At 33.7% G+C, this 16,187-nt stretch overlaps 1 protein-coding gene across 8 annotated transcripts in view; it reads right to left on the reverse strand.

Annotated features, from left to right (window-relative positions):
- Positions 1-16,187, reverse strand: part of EEA1 (early endosome antigen 1) — a 472,296-nt gene that overhangs the window by 76,604 nt on the left and 379,505 nt on the right. For 6 of the 8 annotated variants that reach the window (XM_070052691.1, XM_070052692.1, XM_070052693.1 and 3 more), the window contains 5 exons: positions 13,978-14,017; positions 13,072-13,185; positions 12,326-12,447; positions 10,600-10,755; positions 401-517 (listed from right to left, as the gene is read on the reverse strand). In XM_070052691.1, coding sequence (XP_069908792.1) covers positions 401-517; positions 10,600-10,755; positions 12,326-12,447; positions 13,072-13,185; positions 13,978-14,017 — 549 coding nt within the window. The remainder of the gene's footprint in view (positions 1-400; positions 518-10,599; positions 10,756-12,325; positions 12,448-13,071; positions 13,186-13,977; positions 14,018-16,187) is intronic. The other 2 variants (XM_051846534.2, XM_051846532.2) reach the window with 1 other exon arrangement.

Consider the following 16,187-nt stretch of genomic DNA (forward strand, 5'->3'; position numbering starts at 1 on the left):
TCATACAGTGGAATAATATTCAGCTTTAAAAAGGAAACTCTGACATCAGCTATAACCAGGATGAAACTTGAGGACAATATGTTAAGTGAAATAAGTCAGTCACAAAATGATTATACTGTATGATTCTACTAATATGAAGCACTTAGGACAATAAAATTCATAAAGATAGAAAGTAGAATGATAGTTATCAGAAGCTAAGTGGGAGGGGCATAGCATTTCAGCTTTGCAAGATAAAGATTCCTGGAAATTACTTTGCACAATAATGTGAATATATTTAACACTAAAATATATTCAGAGTAAATAACAATGTACTGAGCCAAGATACAGATAAAATGCAAAAAACTGAAATTCAAGATAGTTAAAATCAATTCACCATGATATCTAGCTTTAAAATTATTACCTGATTTTTTTGTGTTAATTCATTAACTGAACTCTTAAGCTTTTGTAGTTCCTGAACATATACAGCAACTTCCTGTGGGCCTTTGGCAAGTTCACTCCTTAGCTGACTTATCGTGGTCTAAAAAAGAAAGAAAGAAAGATGTTAAGATTACATAGATATGTGTTGCTGTTATAAATTGAAATAATTCTTGGAAATTTCAACTTGACTCTTTATCACATTTATTGCTACTTCACACCTTTTTTGGCTTGAAATTAGTTTCTGAAATCTATCCAAGATGCATAATTTAATTTATTTCATTTACATGAAATGAAATGTTGACATCTTATTTTATGTGTCTGAAGTAAACAGTAAACTGTAATTTTTAATTTATTAGTTTTGAAACTCTATACTTTAATCCTTCAGAATTTAAAGAGGTTACACAAGTTATGTCTATTTTCTCCCCAATTTCTATGGCATAAACTTTTCCTTTTAAGATACGTAATTTCAGATCTGCAACAGATTTTGATCTGAATCATCAAATCAGCTGTAATAAAAATGTGCTTTCCAAAAAAGTTATCAAACTAAAGTTATAGAAATGTTCATTAAGCTAGATCACTCTATGGTCAGGAGTAAGAGCTAGACAGGAATCTGTAATTGTGCATTTTAATAAATGTTATAAAACATAAAATTGGGGCCATCATTGTGGCATAGTGGGTAAAGCCACTGTCTGCAGAACCAGCATCCCATACGGGTACTGTTCCAACCCCTGGTTACTCCACTTCCAATCCAGCTCCCTGATAATGCACCTGGGAAAGCAGTGGAAAATGCCCCTGGTGCTTAGGCTCCTGCACCCAAGTGGGAGACATGGATGAAGCTCCTGGCTCCAGCCTGGCCCAGCCCTGGCTAGTGCAACCACCAGTGGAATGAACCACCAGAGACTTCTCTCTCACTGCCTCTATCTCTCCGTCTCTGTAATTCTGCCTTTCAACTAAATAAATAAATCTTTTTAAAAAAAGATGAAATTAATATTTCTTATTAAAATAATTACTTGATCATTAAAAAATAAGAAATGACAGGTAAGCAAAGACCATGGAAATACAAGCTTCTATAAAACTCAACCACTATTGAAAAAGATATTGCCTTAGTCATGGTTTACTGCAAATGACATTAACAAAGAACTCTATATTTCTAGAACTGCTTACTGGCTTTACTTTTTACATTCCTAAAGTTTACAATTACTTCTAAAGTTACAATTGTTGTCTGTTTCTGGATAAGCTCTATACTGTGGGTAAGGCACAAATTTGAAAATGTTATTTATTAAACACGTCAATAATTATGTAATATTATATAGTACAAGTAAGTGCTATCATCTTTAAGGAAGACACCTTGGAAAGAAAACCCTTTATTGTGTCAGTAATGCCTTTGTTCAAGAGATCTTTCACCACAGTTCGTTTGGAAACTCTTCCCAAGTTTACCATACATTTTATTTTAAGGATTTTCAGTGACAGTATATCTTTGTCCATTTATGGTGGCTTTGATTTTAAGTTTTAAATACAACATAGTAAATAAGGTAAATGACTGAACTAAATGATCAGACATTTGAGCTTATTTTAATAACCAAAAATTAATAAAACTATTTTTGAATGGTTTACAAAGTAGTTTAAATTCAATTAAAAGAAAGTTCAAAACAACATCCTTAGGAATGGCAACATATCTGATATATGTGCATGGACTGACCTCTTAAGGAAAATATTCATTTAAACGTACCAATTCTGATACAGAGAAAGGCAATTTGTCACAATATTTTATGGCTATACCATATTTAGGGTGTTTCAGCATTACATATAAGAACTGACATATTGACATATAAATTTCATTTACTTCAAAGAAGAAAATGTTTAAGTATTCATGTATTTTTGACTGTGTTCATGTTAAAGGCATACCATCTGTTAATAAGCTGATCACATATCCTTAACTCGGATAGAAGTAGTGGAGATGGTATTTCAAATTACTATTTCTAACAACATTAAATCTCAGAATCAATTTGTTAGCAAGATTATGGATATTAACAGAAACATTAGGAACAATTTGGTTTTTTAAATTATTCTTAATGTTTAATCATATAGTACAAAAATCAACTGATCACAAAACAAACTATCTCATTTAAATCTCTACTTATAAATATTTTACCAAAGGATAGTGCACAAGTTTTTGACATATAATAAGCAGAAATAAATAGCATTTTATATTAAAATACCATGATTTCATGCTGAAGATTATAAATTCTAGTAAGCTGAGGGATGCATCTGGCATAGCAGCTAAAATACCACTTAGAATGCCCACACCCCATATCAGAGCTGCACAGGTTTGAGTTCCAGCACTTCTTCCAATTCCAGCTTCCTGCTAATGTGTACCCTCACTGTGGGAAGCAGCAGGTGATAGTTCATGTACTGGGCTCCCTATATCCAGCGGTAGATCAGCACTGAGTTCCAGACTCCTAGTTCCAGCCTGGCCCAGCCCTAGCTGTTGCAGGCATTTAAGTAAATGGAAGATAACTCTTGGTCTGTCTGTCTCTTTCTGTCTCTCAGCTTTTCAAACAAACAAAAACAGTTTCTTTAAATAATAAAATATAGTAAGCCAAATGTAACATCAAGCCTGGCTTACTGATAAATTACAACATGTAGAAAAAAATGAAATAAGGAGATACAAAGCAAATATAATAAAAAAAAATATGGTGCCATGTTTTATTTTATAGAATTTAGACAGGTTCTTCTAAATGATTCCACAAAGTTAACACCTAAAGAACTAAATATTTGGTGTTTTGTTTATCTTTTGTACACTAAATTCAAGTATTTCGAAAAACTGAAATGTTTATAAACATAAATGCAAACATTAAAATTTTCAAATTTACTGAAAGGGACCAAAAAAAAGAGTGAATTACAGGAGGCGCTCTCTTTTTCTTCTGCATATTATGAATCATAACCTTTTATAAAGGTCACATATTATGTTTACATTTCAGGAAAAAATAAACATCAAAAAGAGAAATTTCAAAGAAAATAATTTACATTCCCTCTTCAGATGTCACTATCAGTAAAATTCGAAGAACAGTCTCTATTCTTGCCATACTGACTTGTTTCTCTATTTGACAAGCCAAGCTCATCTGTGCCTTGGACTTCTACACTAGTTCTAACCTCTTCCTGGGAACCCTTCTTCCAAGGCTTTTCCCTAAATTCTTGCTCACTTCAATCTCCTCACTGCTATCCTCCTGGAGGAGATTTTTTCCCCTGACCATTCTATCGAAAAATTGTCTCACATTATTCCTGGCTTCACTATAGCCCAAAAGCTGCTTTATTTTCTTCTTCACAGCAGTTAGTATTACCTGATTTTGTATTGTGATTAGGTTTATTATACATTGTTTGGCTTCCACAAAGGACTACAAGCCTTACAAGAGCATGCACTCTGTTTCAGGCATGGAAAGCTAAGACACTGGCAAAAAATGGCCTACATGAAAGATTTCTGTGAGTGAGATCCCAGTGGAAAGAACCAGCCAACAAAGAAGGAGGTACTGTGGTGGAATGAGAAGGCCATGCCAAGATGGCCACTGGGAAGCGAGCATCAGTTACTCAGGAATAGCTTTGGCAATGGAGCCTGCCTGGCAACAGGCTGTGATTGGACAGTTTTGGAAACCACATGGCAAATGGAGTCTGCCTGGCAACAGGCTGTGATTGGTTAGGGCATAGACCGCCCCTTAACCGGATTGGCTGTCTTGGCTATATAAACTGTTGTACCAACTAAAATAAACGAGTCTGCAGGCTGCTTGCCTTGGCCCCCTTTCACCGGACTCCCGGGGTCTGTGTGGTAATTCTGTGCCTCTTGTCCCCACCACGCTCCTCTCAGGAACGAATCCACAGCAACATCGGTACCTTTCTCTGAAGGGAGGAAAGAACTTCCACTTTGACTATGGCCCTGTCTAAATAATAATGGAGTTTGTGGACTCAAAAGGCTTCCAGAGCCTTGGCAGCTCATGACAAGAGCATCAGGTGATTACTGATGTCATAAATGAGAGTGTCAGTTGTTAAATCAACAACAGGAGTCACTGTGCACTTACTCCCCATGTAGGACATCTGTCCTTAATGAGTTGTACTATGAGAATTAACTGTAAAACTTGTCTCCAAACTGTACTTTATACTTTGTGTGTCTGTGTGGGTGCAAACTGTTGAAATCTTTACTTAGTATAGAGTTGATCTTCTGTATATAAAGATAATTAAAAATGAATCTTAATGAAAAGTGGGATGGGAGAGGGTGTAGGAGGTGGGACAGGAGTGGAGGTAGAAGGGTGGGTATGGGGGGGAAGAACTGCTATATTCCTAAAGCTGTACCTATGAAATTTATATTTATTAAATAAAAGCTTTTTTAAAAAAAAGGAAGAAAAGAACATGCACTCTGTCTTACTCAGTATTATATTCCCCACTGCTACTTAGGCACTCAAAAAACACTTGCTGAAAGAATGAGTCATTCTCTCTCGAAGGAATTAAAATTTATTAATTTCCATGAGAACACCATGTTATACTGATAGATTAGTATTTCCTTGATGCTACATTATTGAATCCAACATTGAACATTTACTTAAAAAAAACTCAAAATAATTAAGGAATGATATTTCAAACAAACATCCTATGGGTGCTTTAGAATGACTATTTTAATATTCTATTGCTATTAGTAAATAATCATTTAAAGATGGTTGAAAATTTGATTAACAAAACAAAAGTGAGCATGTCTTTGAATTTCCAAGATTATCTTAAACACAAAATTGCCATATGATAATAAGAGGTAGTATATTTAGGATATTATTAATATTAAAAACTATTACAAAAACACATTACCTCAAGTTTAAGCATCTCCATTAGAAAGCAGAAAAAAATAATAAAATGATGGATGAAAGGTGAAAGACAAGAATGACAAAAGTACACATTGAGCACACAATAAAAATGTCCAGACATACCTACAAATCTAATTTCTTGAATTAGCATACTTTCAAAAATATTTAAATTCTCTAATAGCAATATATGGACATAATCATATCTATATAAACATTGTTACTCTCAAAACTTGAATTCAAATGTTTATTTGGAATACAAATAAAATTCTTTAAAAATCATTTCCATAAAATACCACACCAAATATATGTTAATTCCAGTGTTGATATTTTCAATCATGTGAACTTTTAGACTTTTAATACTACACTTTAACCTTTAAATCATCAACCTATAAAACAGCCAATTAGAAAGTATTTCAAATGTTCAGAATTGGATATTATCTATATGCATTCAAAAATGCATAGGCAAAAAAGTCAATAAACTCATAAGGTAAACATTCAATAAAAAAGTTACAGACATAAGTACATATTTAACAGTGTCTATCAGATTATTTACCTTTAGCCCTAACTAGAAGTACAGTCAAAAAGCCGCATTTTTAGTTTAATTCCTTAAAATATGCTTTCCTTTGAAGCCAATATTTAGGTTCAGTAAAAGTAACATTTATAATGACTTTTTCTACTAAGTTATTTATGTACTATAATTTATCAACATACTTAATTGAGAGCAAAAACAACTGAATTTAAATAAATAATACAAAAGTACTTTAAAAAGTTTGTGGAATAGTGGAATTAAAGAATGAGTTTATTTTGGTGCAAAAAATACCTTTTTCATAAAATGTAGAAAATGTATATTAAAAACTATGAATGAATTTCAAAATTTTTTATACCAAAATAAATGATACTTTTAATTCCATTTTTCCACAAATATCTGGGGTACTATCATAAAATATGTGCCATACAGCTAGCATAAACAGAACTACAAAATGAATGTAGTTATAAACAAATAAATGAGATGAAGTAATTAGGAAGTAATTTTTTTCATATGGAAATGGTATAAGAAGCAACACAAAAATATTTCAGGCTATTACTCAGTACAAATTCTACAACATACAATATGGGAAGATAAAAACGTAGTAAGTCATTAAGACAAGATTTACTTAAAAATTTACATAGAAAGCAGTCATCAGACCACATGAAAATGGGTGACAACATGATACAGAAATAGGAACACAGGCTCTAGAAAAGATCTAGATTTAAACTCTAGGGTTTTCTTATTGAGTTCATGACTTTAAACAAATTACTTTAATCATGGAACCCCAGTTGCCTCATGTGTAACAGACTTAGAGAAACAAATGAAACCATGTTTAAAGTGATCACCATAGTATACAAAGTTTAGTGGTGCTTAAAATACAAGAGTTCACTTATAAAAATAATACTAGTCTGACTCTTATGCCATCATTCCAAAGTTGTCAATAATATTTTAATACAGCCTGAGATTGCATTCATTATTACTTATTTACTAATTAATGAAGCAGGGGATAAATATTATCTTTGTTTTACTAAAAATATGAGATGTTGAATTGCCTGTGTAATTACTCAGCAAGATAAATCCCTTTCTAAATTTATTTCAAAATACCTAAAAAGATTAAACTGCATTAAAATATGAACAAGTTAAAATGTAAAAACTTGATTTTTAAATCATCTTTCTTTTTTTCTAAAAACATCTTTTTTAGGGAAAAAAAATCACTATTTGCTACAGTTAGCCTTGTATACAGGAGGACAAATGGAGGGGGAAACTAAACTTCATCTCAAATTTTTATAACTCTAGTTAGAACTCTTTCATCTTAAATGACTTCTAATTATTAAATATATCCTAATCTAAATAAAAATAAAATTTATAAAAACCTTCCAAGTTAAATTTATATTAATTATTAAATATTACTCAGGAATATTTTCCCATTACCAAGCTATAATATGTTCCCACATATATCTTTAACAAGGAAAATAAACTTATGTATTTACTAGCATATCTTTTAAATGCTAGTAAATACATAAGTTTATTTTCCTTGTTAATATTCTATTTGTTTAGCAAGTACATGTATTACTCCATCATTCTCAGCTGGAAATGTTCAGAAGACTGTATTTTCAAAAAACTGACATTTTAAAAATATTTATTTACTTATTTGAATAATAGAGCAACAGACATACAGGCAGAGACAGAGAGAGAGACAGACAGACAGACAGAGATTATCTTCCATCCACTGGTTATTCCCCCCATGGCCTCAACAGCCAGGTCTGGGCCAGGCTGCAGCAAGGAGCTGGAAACTCTCAATCCTGGTCTCCTACATGGTAGCAAATACCACTATTTTGACTCAATTTTATCACTGTATTAAATTTTTTTAATTTATTTTTAAAGTTTGAATAACATTTAAAGGAATTTCTTAACAAGGGTATAATTTTTTTTTAATTTCAGAAATATCAGTATTCAGGCCGACTTAATCAGAATAGTTCTTACTGAAGTACAGAAATTAATGACTGGGTTCACCTAGATTTAGATACTTCTACTTTAACATTATCTAAATGGGACTTTACCTCATGACACTTCTTTGATTCAGCCTTTTCCAGATTCTGCATTTGTGGATATACAAGGAATCTTCAAAAAATTGATGGAAAATGCATATTATGAAAAATCTAGGCATGGTCTTCAAAAACTTTTTTCATCAAAATGATCTTTTAATCCATGAATTTTTTGAAGTGCTCTCAGAGATTAATCATTGCTTTTTGGTAATGAATATTATAGGAGTTTTTAACTGACTTGGATAAGTTCATGAACTCTCTAAAATTGTTTGAAAAATTGTGAGATTAGGTTTTTATTGGGCTATGAAGTGTCCCTTTTGAGAAATCTGCATCTAAATATCATAAACTTAAAAAAATGTGTATTTTGTTTAGAAAGCAAAGAGAGAGAGAAAGAATCTCTAATCCTCTGGTTTACTCCTCAAATGCACACAAAAGCCAGGGTAGACCAGGTGAAAGTCAGGAGCTGGGAACTCAAAATCTTAATTTCTCAGAAGGTAAGCAGGGAAACTATCTGAGCCACTATCTCTGCCACCCAAGGTACACAGCAGCAGGCAGCTGGTAACTGACCAGCAGCAGAGCCTGAACTGAGGTAAGTGGTCATCCTAAGTGGCATCTTAACTGCTATGCCATATGCCCACCCCTAAAGGCAATACATTTTAAAATGAAGTGTTAAATATCAAAATGCCCATAGCTAGCTAACATGTTAGTATTTATGAACAGGATAGCTTTAGATGACCAGCTAAAAACCTCTAAGAGATGCAAACTGAAACATCACTATACTAACTTTTTAAACTGAAAATATGAAAAACATAGGTAGGTGTTTAGCCTGGCCGTTTAGACAGCAGTTAGGATAATCACATCCCATATCAGAATACTTGGGTTCAAATCCCAGCTCCACCTCAGTTTCCAGCTTCCAGTAATGTGCAACCCGGGAGGCAGCAAGTGATACTCAGTGCTGGGTCCCTGCTGCCTGACTGGGTCCCCACAGGAGACCCTGACTGGGCCCAAAGTTCCTGGCTTCAGCAAGGCACAGCCCTGGCTGCTTGTTGTTTGGGAGTGAACAGAAGAGTGCTCTCTCTCCTCTCTCTCTGTCTCTCTTTCTGTTTCTGTCTCTCTCTGCATTTCAGATAAACAAATAAATAAATAATTAAAAAAAATAAAATATGAAAAATATATTCACTTAAGAAAGCTTAAGGATATAAATAATAATAGTTGTGGGGCCAGCACTGTGGCACAGTGGGTTAAAGCCCTGGCCTGAAGAACTGGCGTCCCATATGGGCACCGGTTCGAGACCTGGCTGCTCCACTTCCGATCCAGCTCTCTGCTATGGCCTGGGACAGCAGTAGAAGATGACACAAGTCCTTGGGCCCCTGCACCCACATGGGAGACCCAGAAGAAGCTCCTGGCTCCTGGTTTCAGATCGGCACAGCTCCAGTCATTGCAGCCAATTGGGGAGTGAACCATTGGATGGAAGACCTCTCTCTCTCTCTCTCTCTCTCTCTCTCTCTCTCTGTCTCTCCTCTCTGTGTGTAACTCTTTCAAATAAATAAATAAATCTTTAGAAAAAATAGTAATAGTTGTGACAAAACATTGCCTGTAACAGTAAAAAGAACAAGGGTTACATTTTTAAGCCAGTATACTTATTACAAATCATAGAGTTTGTCATATAAGGACATAATTATATAAAAAATTTACAGTCCAAAGTCATGTTGTATAGAAATAGTAGAAGGAACTAAGAATGTTTATTTTGGAAGAGGAAAAAGCCAGCAAAATATGAATAGTTTTAAAATATCCATGTGAAAAGAGAAACAATTTATTCTGTGTAATTCCTGAGGATAGAACTAGAACCAGTGCACATGAGTTACAGGGGAACAAATGTCAACTCAATAGAATGGATCACTTAGGAACAAATAGGCATTTAATACACCACCTAGTGATAGTTGTGGTTCACAACAGGAGTCCTAGATGGAGTGTCAGCCTAGATCATTTTTAAGATTGCTTCAAACTATAAAATTTCATGCCCAACAGAAATAATCTTATGGGAAAAGTAGTTCCTAAATTTTTTTTTTCCAAATAGCATTGGTAATGTAATTGTAGAAAATTATATTCTTGAGCAGAACACTGTGGTACAACAAGTTAAGCCAATACTTGGGATGCCACATCTCATATGAGAGTGCCAGTTCAAGTCCTAGCTCCTCTGTTTCTGATCCAGCAGATGATGGTTCAAGTACTTGGGTTTCTGCCACGCACATGGCAGACCCAGATGAAGTTCCTGGCTCCTGGCTTTGGCCTGGCTCAGCGCTATTGAGGGCATCTGAAGAATGAACCAGCAGATGTAAGATCTCTCCCTCTCTTCCCATACCTCCAATTCTGTTTTTCAGTTAAATAAATACAATTTTTAAAAATTATATTTTCCTCTACTCCTATCAAACTAAGATAAATTCGGTTGCCATTTATCAATTACCATTGGGTAAATTTAACTTTAAATTTCATCTTTCCACAGTCTACAACATTTATTAAACAGAATAATAGTTTAGCATGCAAACATTCATCCTCAAGTATCTACTTTATGAAGCAAAAGTAAAATATATTAGCTATCAGTCCACATTAACTATAGACAAATATGATTCACATCAAATGAAAGATAGGCAAATACTATTTTGGTAGACCACTTAGAAAAATCTCAAATCCTGGCTTCACTCAATAGCATTCACTATATGAACATAAGCTACTATCAATCACATTTAAGTTCCCTGAGCTTCATTACCTCTGAGTTAGCACATTCTGCTTGTAACTTCTTGCATTCATCTTTGAGTTTTTCAGATTCTCTCTCACGTTCCAAGGTCATATTATCCATTAGTGTTTGAACTTGGACTAGTTCTTTCTTCAGCACAGCAACATCTTCTATACCAGGTCTCTGAAGCTACGACACAACACATTTTAATTAGAAACTACAATAAAAAAGTAAAATAATAAGCATTTTAGGACTGTTTCATTAGAAGGAAATTAAAATTAAAATAATCCTTATTATCAGTTTTTGGACTCCTAAGCATCTAATACTAATATCTTCCCCCAAACAAGCCCCCTCCTCTTCTCACTCTGTCTTATATTTAATAGTATTATCATGTAAGGTCCAATCTAGCAAATTCAGTTATCACTGCTACTGTATTTGCTTTCCCTTTTTTCACAAACACATATATTGACCAAAACAATAACTTAACAAATACTAAATTCCTTCTTTTCCGATCCCAGGAAACCAGTAATGGAAATGAAGAAAGATCAGATAGAAGCACAATTAGTGTTTGCTTCAATTTAGATGTAGTTAATTCATTTATTCATATAGTTGTTGAGTGCTAATACAGAAAAGAAAGAAGTCAAGGATGGATTCAAGTTAAGCCTGGTGCCTCAGAATCAGCCCTTAAGGCATGCAGATCTGGCAGAAAAGCCCAGGAGAGTATTTCAGGCATGGAAAGCCAAGACACTCTGTCAAATAAAAAAAATGACCTAAATGAAAGATCTCTGCGAGTGAGATCCCAGTGGAAAGAACAGGTCATCAAAGAAGGAGGTACCTTTCTCTGAAGGGAAGAGAGAACTTCCACTTTGACTAAATATGATCAGAGTCGGTGAACTCAAAAGGCTTCCATAGCCTTGGCAATTCATGACAAAAGCCTAGGGTGATTACTGATGCCATAAACAAGAGTGTCAATTTGTTAAGTCAACAACAGGAGTCACTGTGCACTTACTCCTCATGTAGGATCTTTGTCCTTAATGTGCTGTACAGTGTGATTTAATGCTATAACTAGTACTCAAACAGCATTTTTCACTTTGTGTTTCTATGTGGGTGCAAACTGTTGAAATCTTTACTTAATATATGCTAAACTGATCTTCTGAATATAAAGAGAATTAAAAATTAATCTTGATGTGAATGGAAGGGGAGAGGGAGCGGGAAAGGGGAGGGTTGTGGGTGGGAGGGAAGTTATGGGGGGGAAAGTCATTGTAATCCATAAGCTGTACTTTGGAAATTTATATTCATTAAATAAAAGTTAAAAAAAAAAGAAGAAAAAAAAAAAACTTAAGCCTGGTGAAACTGTTGAAGATATATGGTACCAATGACAGAAATACAGTTATAGAGGAAATATAATGATTTTATACTTCTTCAATTTGAAATGAAAGCTAGAAATTCAATCAGAAATATCTCAATAGTAAGTACATTTCCAAAACAATAGCTAAGGAATGTCAAGATCAAAGACACAGCTATAGCAACTATAAAAATATATACAATTTTGATACTAACTAAAAAAATGTAATGGTAATGTTATTTAACATTCCATTTTTATTTAACAATTATATATACAATATGGATGAATATGTAGGTGGCAAAATATAGGCAATTTTTAATTTTTCCATATTCAGATTACATTTTTCAAATATTTCTTCAGAATACATATTTCATGAGAACCAAAGCACATCATAATAAATAGTGTCTAAATTACCAGTTCAGTCTTCAGATCTTGAATTAGAGTTGCCTCTTTGTTTAATTCTTCTGTCAGATGTGTCACTTTTTGTTCAGCAGCTTCTCGAAGACTCTTTTCTTCATCATATTTTGATTTAATATCTAAGTAAATATAGTTACATAAATACTAGTTTCATGAAACTAATTCTTGGGAAGGATAATTTTGTGTGAATTCCTATATATTTCTCTGCATATCTATATCACTCAAATTCACATTCCCTATAAAACTAAACATACACAATAAAACTGCACTTCTGATTATATTAAATGATGAATCTAAAATAAGAAAATGCTTCTGACTGCATAAATTCCACCAACCCTGTAGTAATTAGCATTTAATCTATACTTAATGATATACAATACCTTATCTAACAGCATGAAAATTTTAAAACAAGATATATAATTAATAGCATAACCAAGTGTTAAATATATACTATATTATTTAATCAACTTCACTCAAATGTTACTATTTAATCATCAAGCATACCACAAAAGATGAATAAACTTCAGGAAGAATCCACAGGGAAAAATTCAATCTTTTTAAGGAAGGAGATGGGAAGATAAAATAATTTATGCAGCAACTCGGGTATCATTAAACTCTACTAATCACAACCACAGTCTATATCAAAGGCTTAGCACACTAACCTACTACGTTTATATCCAGAACATATAAGGTAAAAAGGTAATGAGACTGATTGTTGGCTAAAAAGTTCTGATTCAAATTACCTGCAATTTCAGTAGCAAGTTGCGCTGCTTTCTGCTCAAATAAGTCTTTCATTTGTTTAATATTAAAATTTTCTGTTTGGGCTTCTTCTAATTGCTGTTCCAAAGACTGTATTTCTACAAAAATATATATCTTGTTCAGTTAATGTTAACTACATTTACTAAATTTTTATTATTTATATTTATTGTAGTATACTCATTTTAACTATCAAGACATTCAATGTGAGTCTAATACCCAATTAAAGCAAGTATGTTCATCATGAATTAAGCATATCTGAGTCATTTAGGTACAAATCATAATTTATAATCATACAAGAAAAAATACTGGGAATAATCCCAAGATAGTCTACAAATACTTGCTTAAAAGTTATCTTGACTTCACATTTCACAAATACACCATCCAAAGAAAATACATTCTGTTCCTCTTAGTTTTAAAGCAGTCAACAAAGTCTTGAAAAAAATTAATCAACTAAAGTATTTAGTCAACTCCTAATACTACTTCATTCTTGTAAAAAAATAAAAGAATTCCTCAAAATTACACTATACATTGAACATTCCTTCAGTTAAAGACATTTACAAAGATACTAGTATCATCAATTTACTAAGGCACAAAGATTATATAACTTTAATATAAACAAATTTTCAATCATATTCATATAATATTCCCCAAACTTATTTACAACATGAGAATACAATGAACCGAAAAAATGAGTTAAGTTCATTGATGAAATTATAGAGTTTGTAAGTAGCTGTGATATGACCATTATCTTCACTGTTTTAGAATCATAAAGTATAACCACAAACCAAATTCATTTAGCAGTTATCTAGGAAAAAAAAGAAACAATAAAAAAGAAGGATGAGAAAGAAGAAAGAAAAAAATGAAAAACTATCTGCTTTACGTGAAATTACCTGCTGATGAGTCTGCACCCAATCCATCAGGTTTGGCCTCCTCAATGAAAACAAAAGACATAAATGGATGTATGAAAGGAGAAATAAACAATGCAATTACAATTGCAAATGTTAAAAATCTCTGAAAACCTCATTCTGTCAGATCAGTAGCAAGATTTCAGGGAACATGAAAGATTAGTAGTGGCCATTCTTTCAGATCTGTAAGGTGCTACGAAGCACAGCAGCATAATGGTCTAACTGTACTTCACCAGTTACAAGACAGAATTTTTTTCTATGTTAACACACTAGCATACAAAACTGTTAATGGGTCTTTTTTTTTTTTAATTTTTTAACAGGCAGAGTGGACAGTGAGAGAGAGAGAGAGAGAGATAGAGAGAAAGGTCTTCCTTTTACCATTGGTTCACCCTCCAATGGCCGCTGCAGCCAGCGCTCTGCAGCTGGCACATTGCGCTGATCCAAAGCCAGGAGCCAGGTGCTTCTCCTGGTCTGCCATGCGGGTGCAGGGCCCAAGCACCTGGGCCATCCTCCACTGCTTTCCCGGGCCACAGCAGAGAGCTGGCCTGGAAGAGGGGCAACCGGGACAGAATCCGGCACCCCGACCGGGACTAGAACCCAGTGTGCCGGCGCCACAGGTGGAGGATTAGCCTATTGAGCCGCGGCACCGGCTGTTAATGGGTCTTAAAATAGATAGCACCTTAATTCCATGAATTCAATTATATTTAAAAATATAAATTATTATGATTATAAACACAGGCTCTAAAACAAATACTTGAACTGAAGTTATCTGGCAATATTCAAAATCCTACTGCTATGTAGCTCGGAAATGATTCCAAATACATAGTTTGTTATATGAATCACAAACGTTTTACTATAATATGAATTTGAAATACATTCTTTTCTCTCCTTAAGCTTGTAATGTCTTTTCAGATCCCACATTTAATGACCTATAGGGAACTCCACCCCCCTAGGGAATGCAATATAAGATCTTATCATACCCCAAATGTGAGATACTGACCTCAACTTCTGGATTTCACAACAGACATTCCTAAGAGTCTGAAAGACCCATCGAGAGTTGCAGCAAGCTATACTCCGTTGAATGGATCTCCTAATACCAACAGTATGTGCTGTGGCAGGCTGCAATATGTCTGCTAGTTCTCCAAGACCAACAGCTTATACCTCCTTGAGACAGGGCCACACCACTAGTATTTGAGCACTGAATCTCGCCTGCCAATACCTGCACTGCCCTCTAGCACCAGGAGATTCCTGCAGATCTCTGCTGTGCTGAACACCATCACTCCGCAGAAACAAATAATAAAAAAGGCGCACCTCAAGTTCTACTTAGACTTTACATTCCACAGAGACCTGTGTACATCATAACTGAGGAACTGGACTTTAATAATTTTGGAACTCACCTATGATGTGGTCACTGCTACTCAACTATTCAGAGTATTTCCTGTAGATTTGTTCATATACTTCTCTCACACTTTAAGCCTGTGAACCTCAGAAAATTTTCTCTAACTATAGCAATAAACCATGGGCTTTGTGAAATCAAACTTTGATCATCTCCTTACAATCATAAAACATCTATATTTCAAAATCTGCATAATCTAAAATGTGCCAATAAACTATCACCACTAAAACACCAGATGTTAAAAGCATAATTCATAATTCATCTTTTAAAGAAACAGAAATAAAGAATATATTCCTTAAGTTTTAATTTATCACATGCATTAGGAACAAAATATAGTACCTTGGTATTACTTTTACATTTTAAAGAATTAAACATATCTAAAAGATTTTTATTAAGATATTTCCTAGTAAACCTGACTTCTTATTTCCCTATAAACTGGATTTAGACATATTATTCTTAGCATCAAATATATATATTTTTAAAAAGACCGGAAGTATCTAAGTGTCTATTTTTTTTTTTTAAGATTTATTTATTTATTTGAAAGGCAGAGAACTGGTACCCATATGGGATGCCAGCACTTCAGGCAGCAGCTTTACCTGTTACGCCACAATGCCAGTCCCAGAATCATAAATATTTACAATACATTTTCCCCCCACAGATATATTTCCTATCAAGGTAATTTATACCTTGCACTATAGAGAATTGATTTAAATTTATTAAATATGAAATAATCATCTTTAATGCAGCAGGCAATTTCCTCTCTTACTTTCAGGATTGTAAAATAATATAGCCCAAGCTT

The sequence above is a fragment of the Oryctolagus cuniculus genome, chromosome 11 (genome assembly GCF_964237555.1).
Source record: "Oryctolagus cuniculus chromosome 11, mOryCun1.1, whole genome shotgun sequence".
NCBI lineage: Eukaryota > Metazoa > Chordata > Mammalia > Lagomorpha > Leporidae > Oryctolagus > Oryctolagus cuniculus.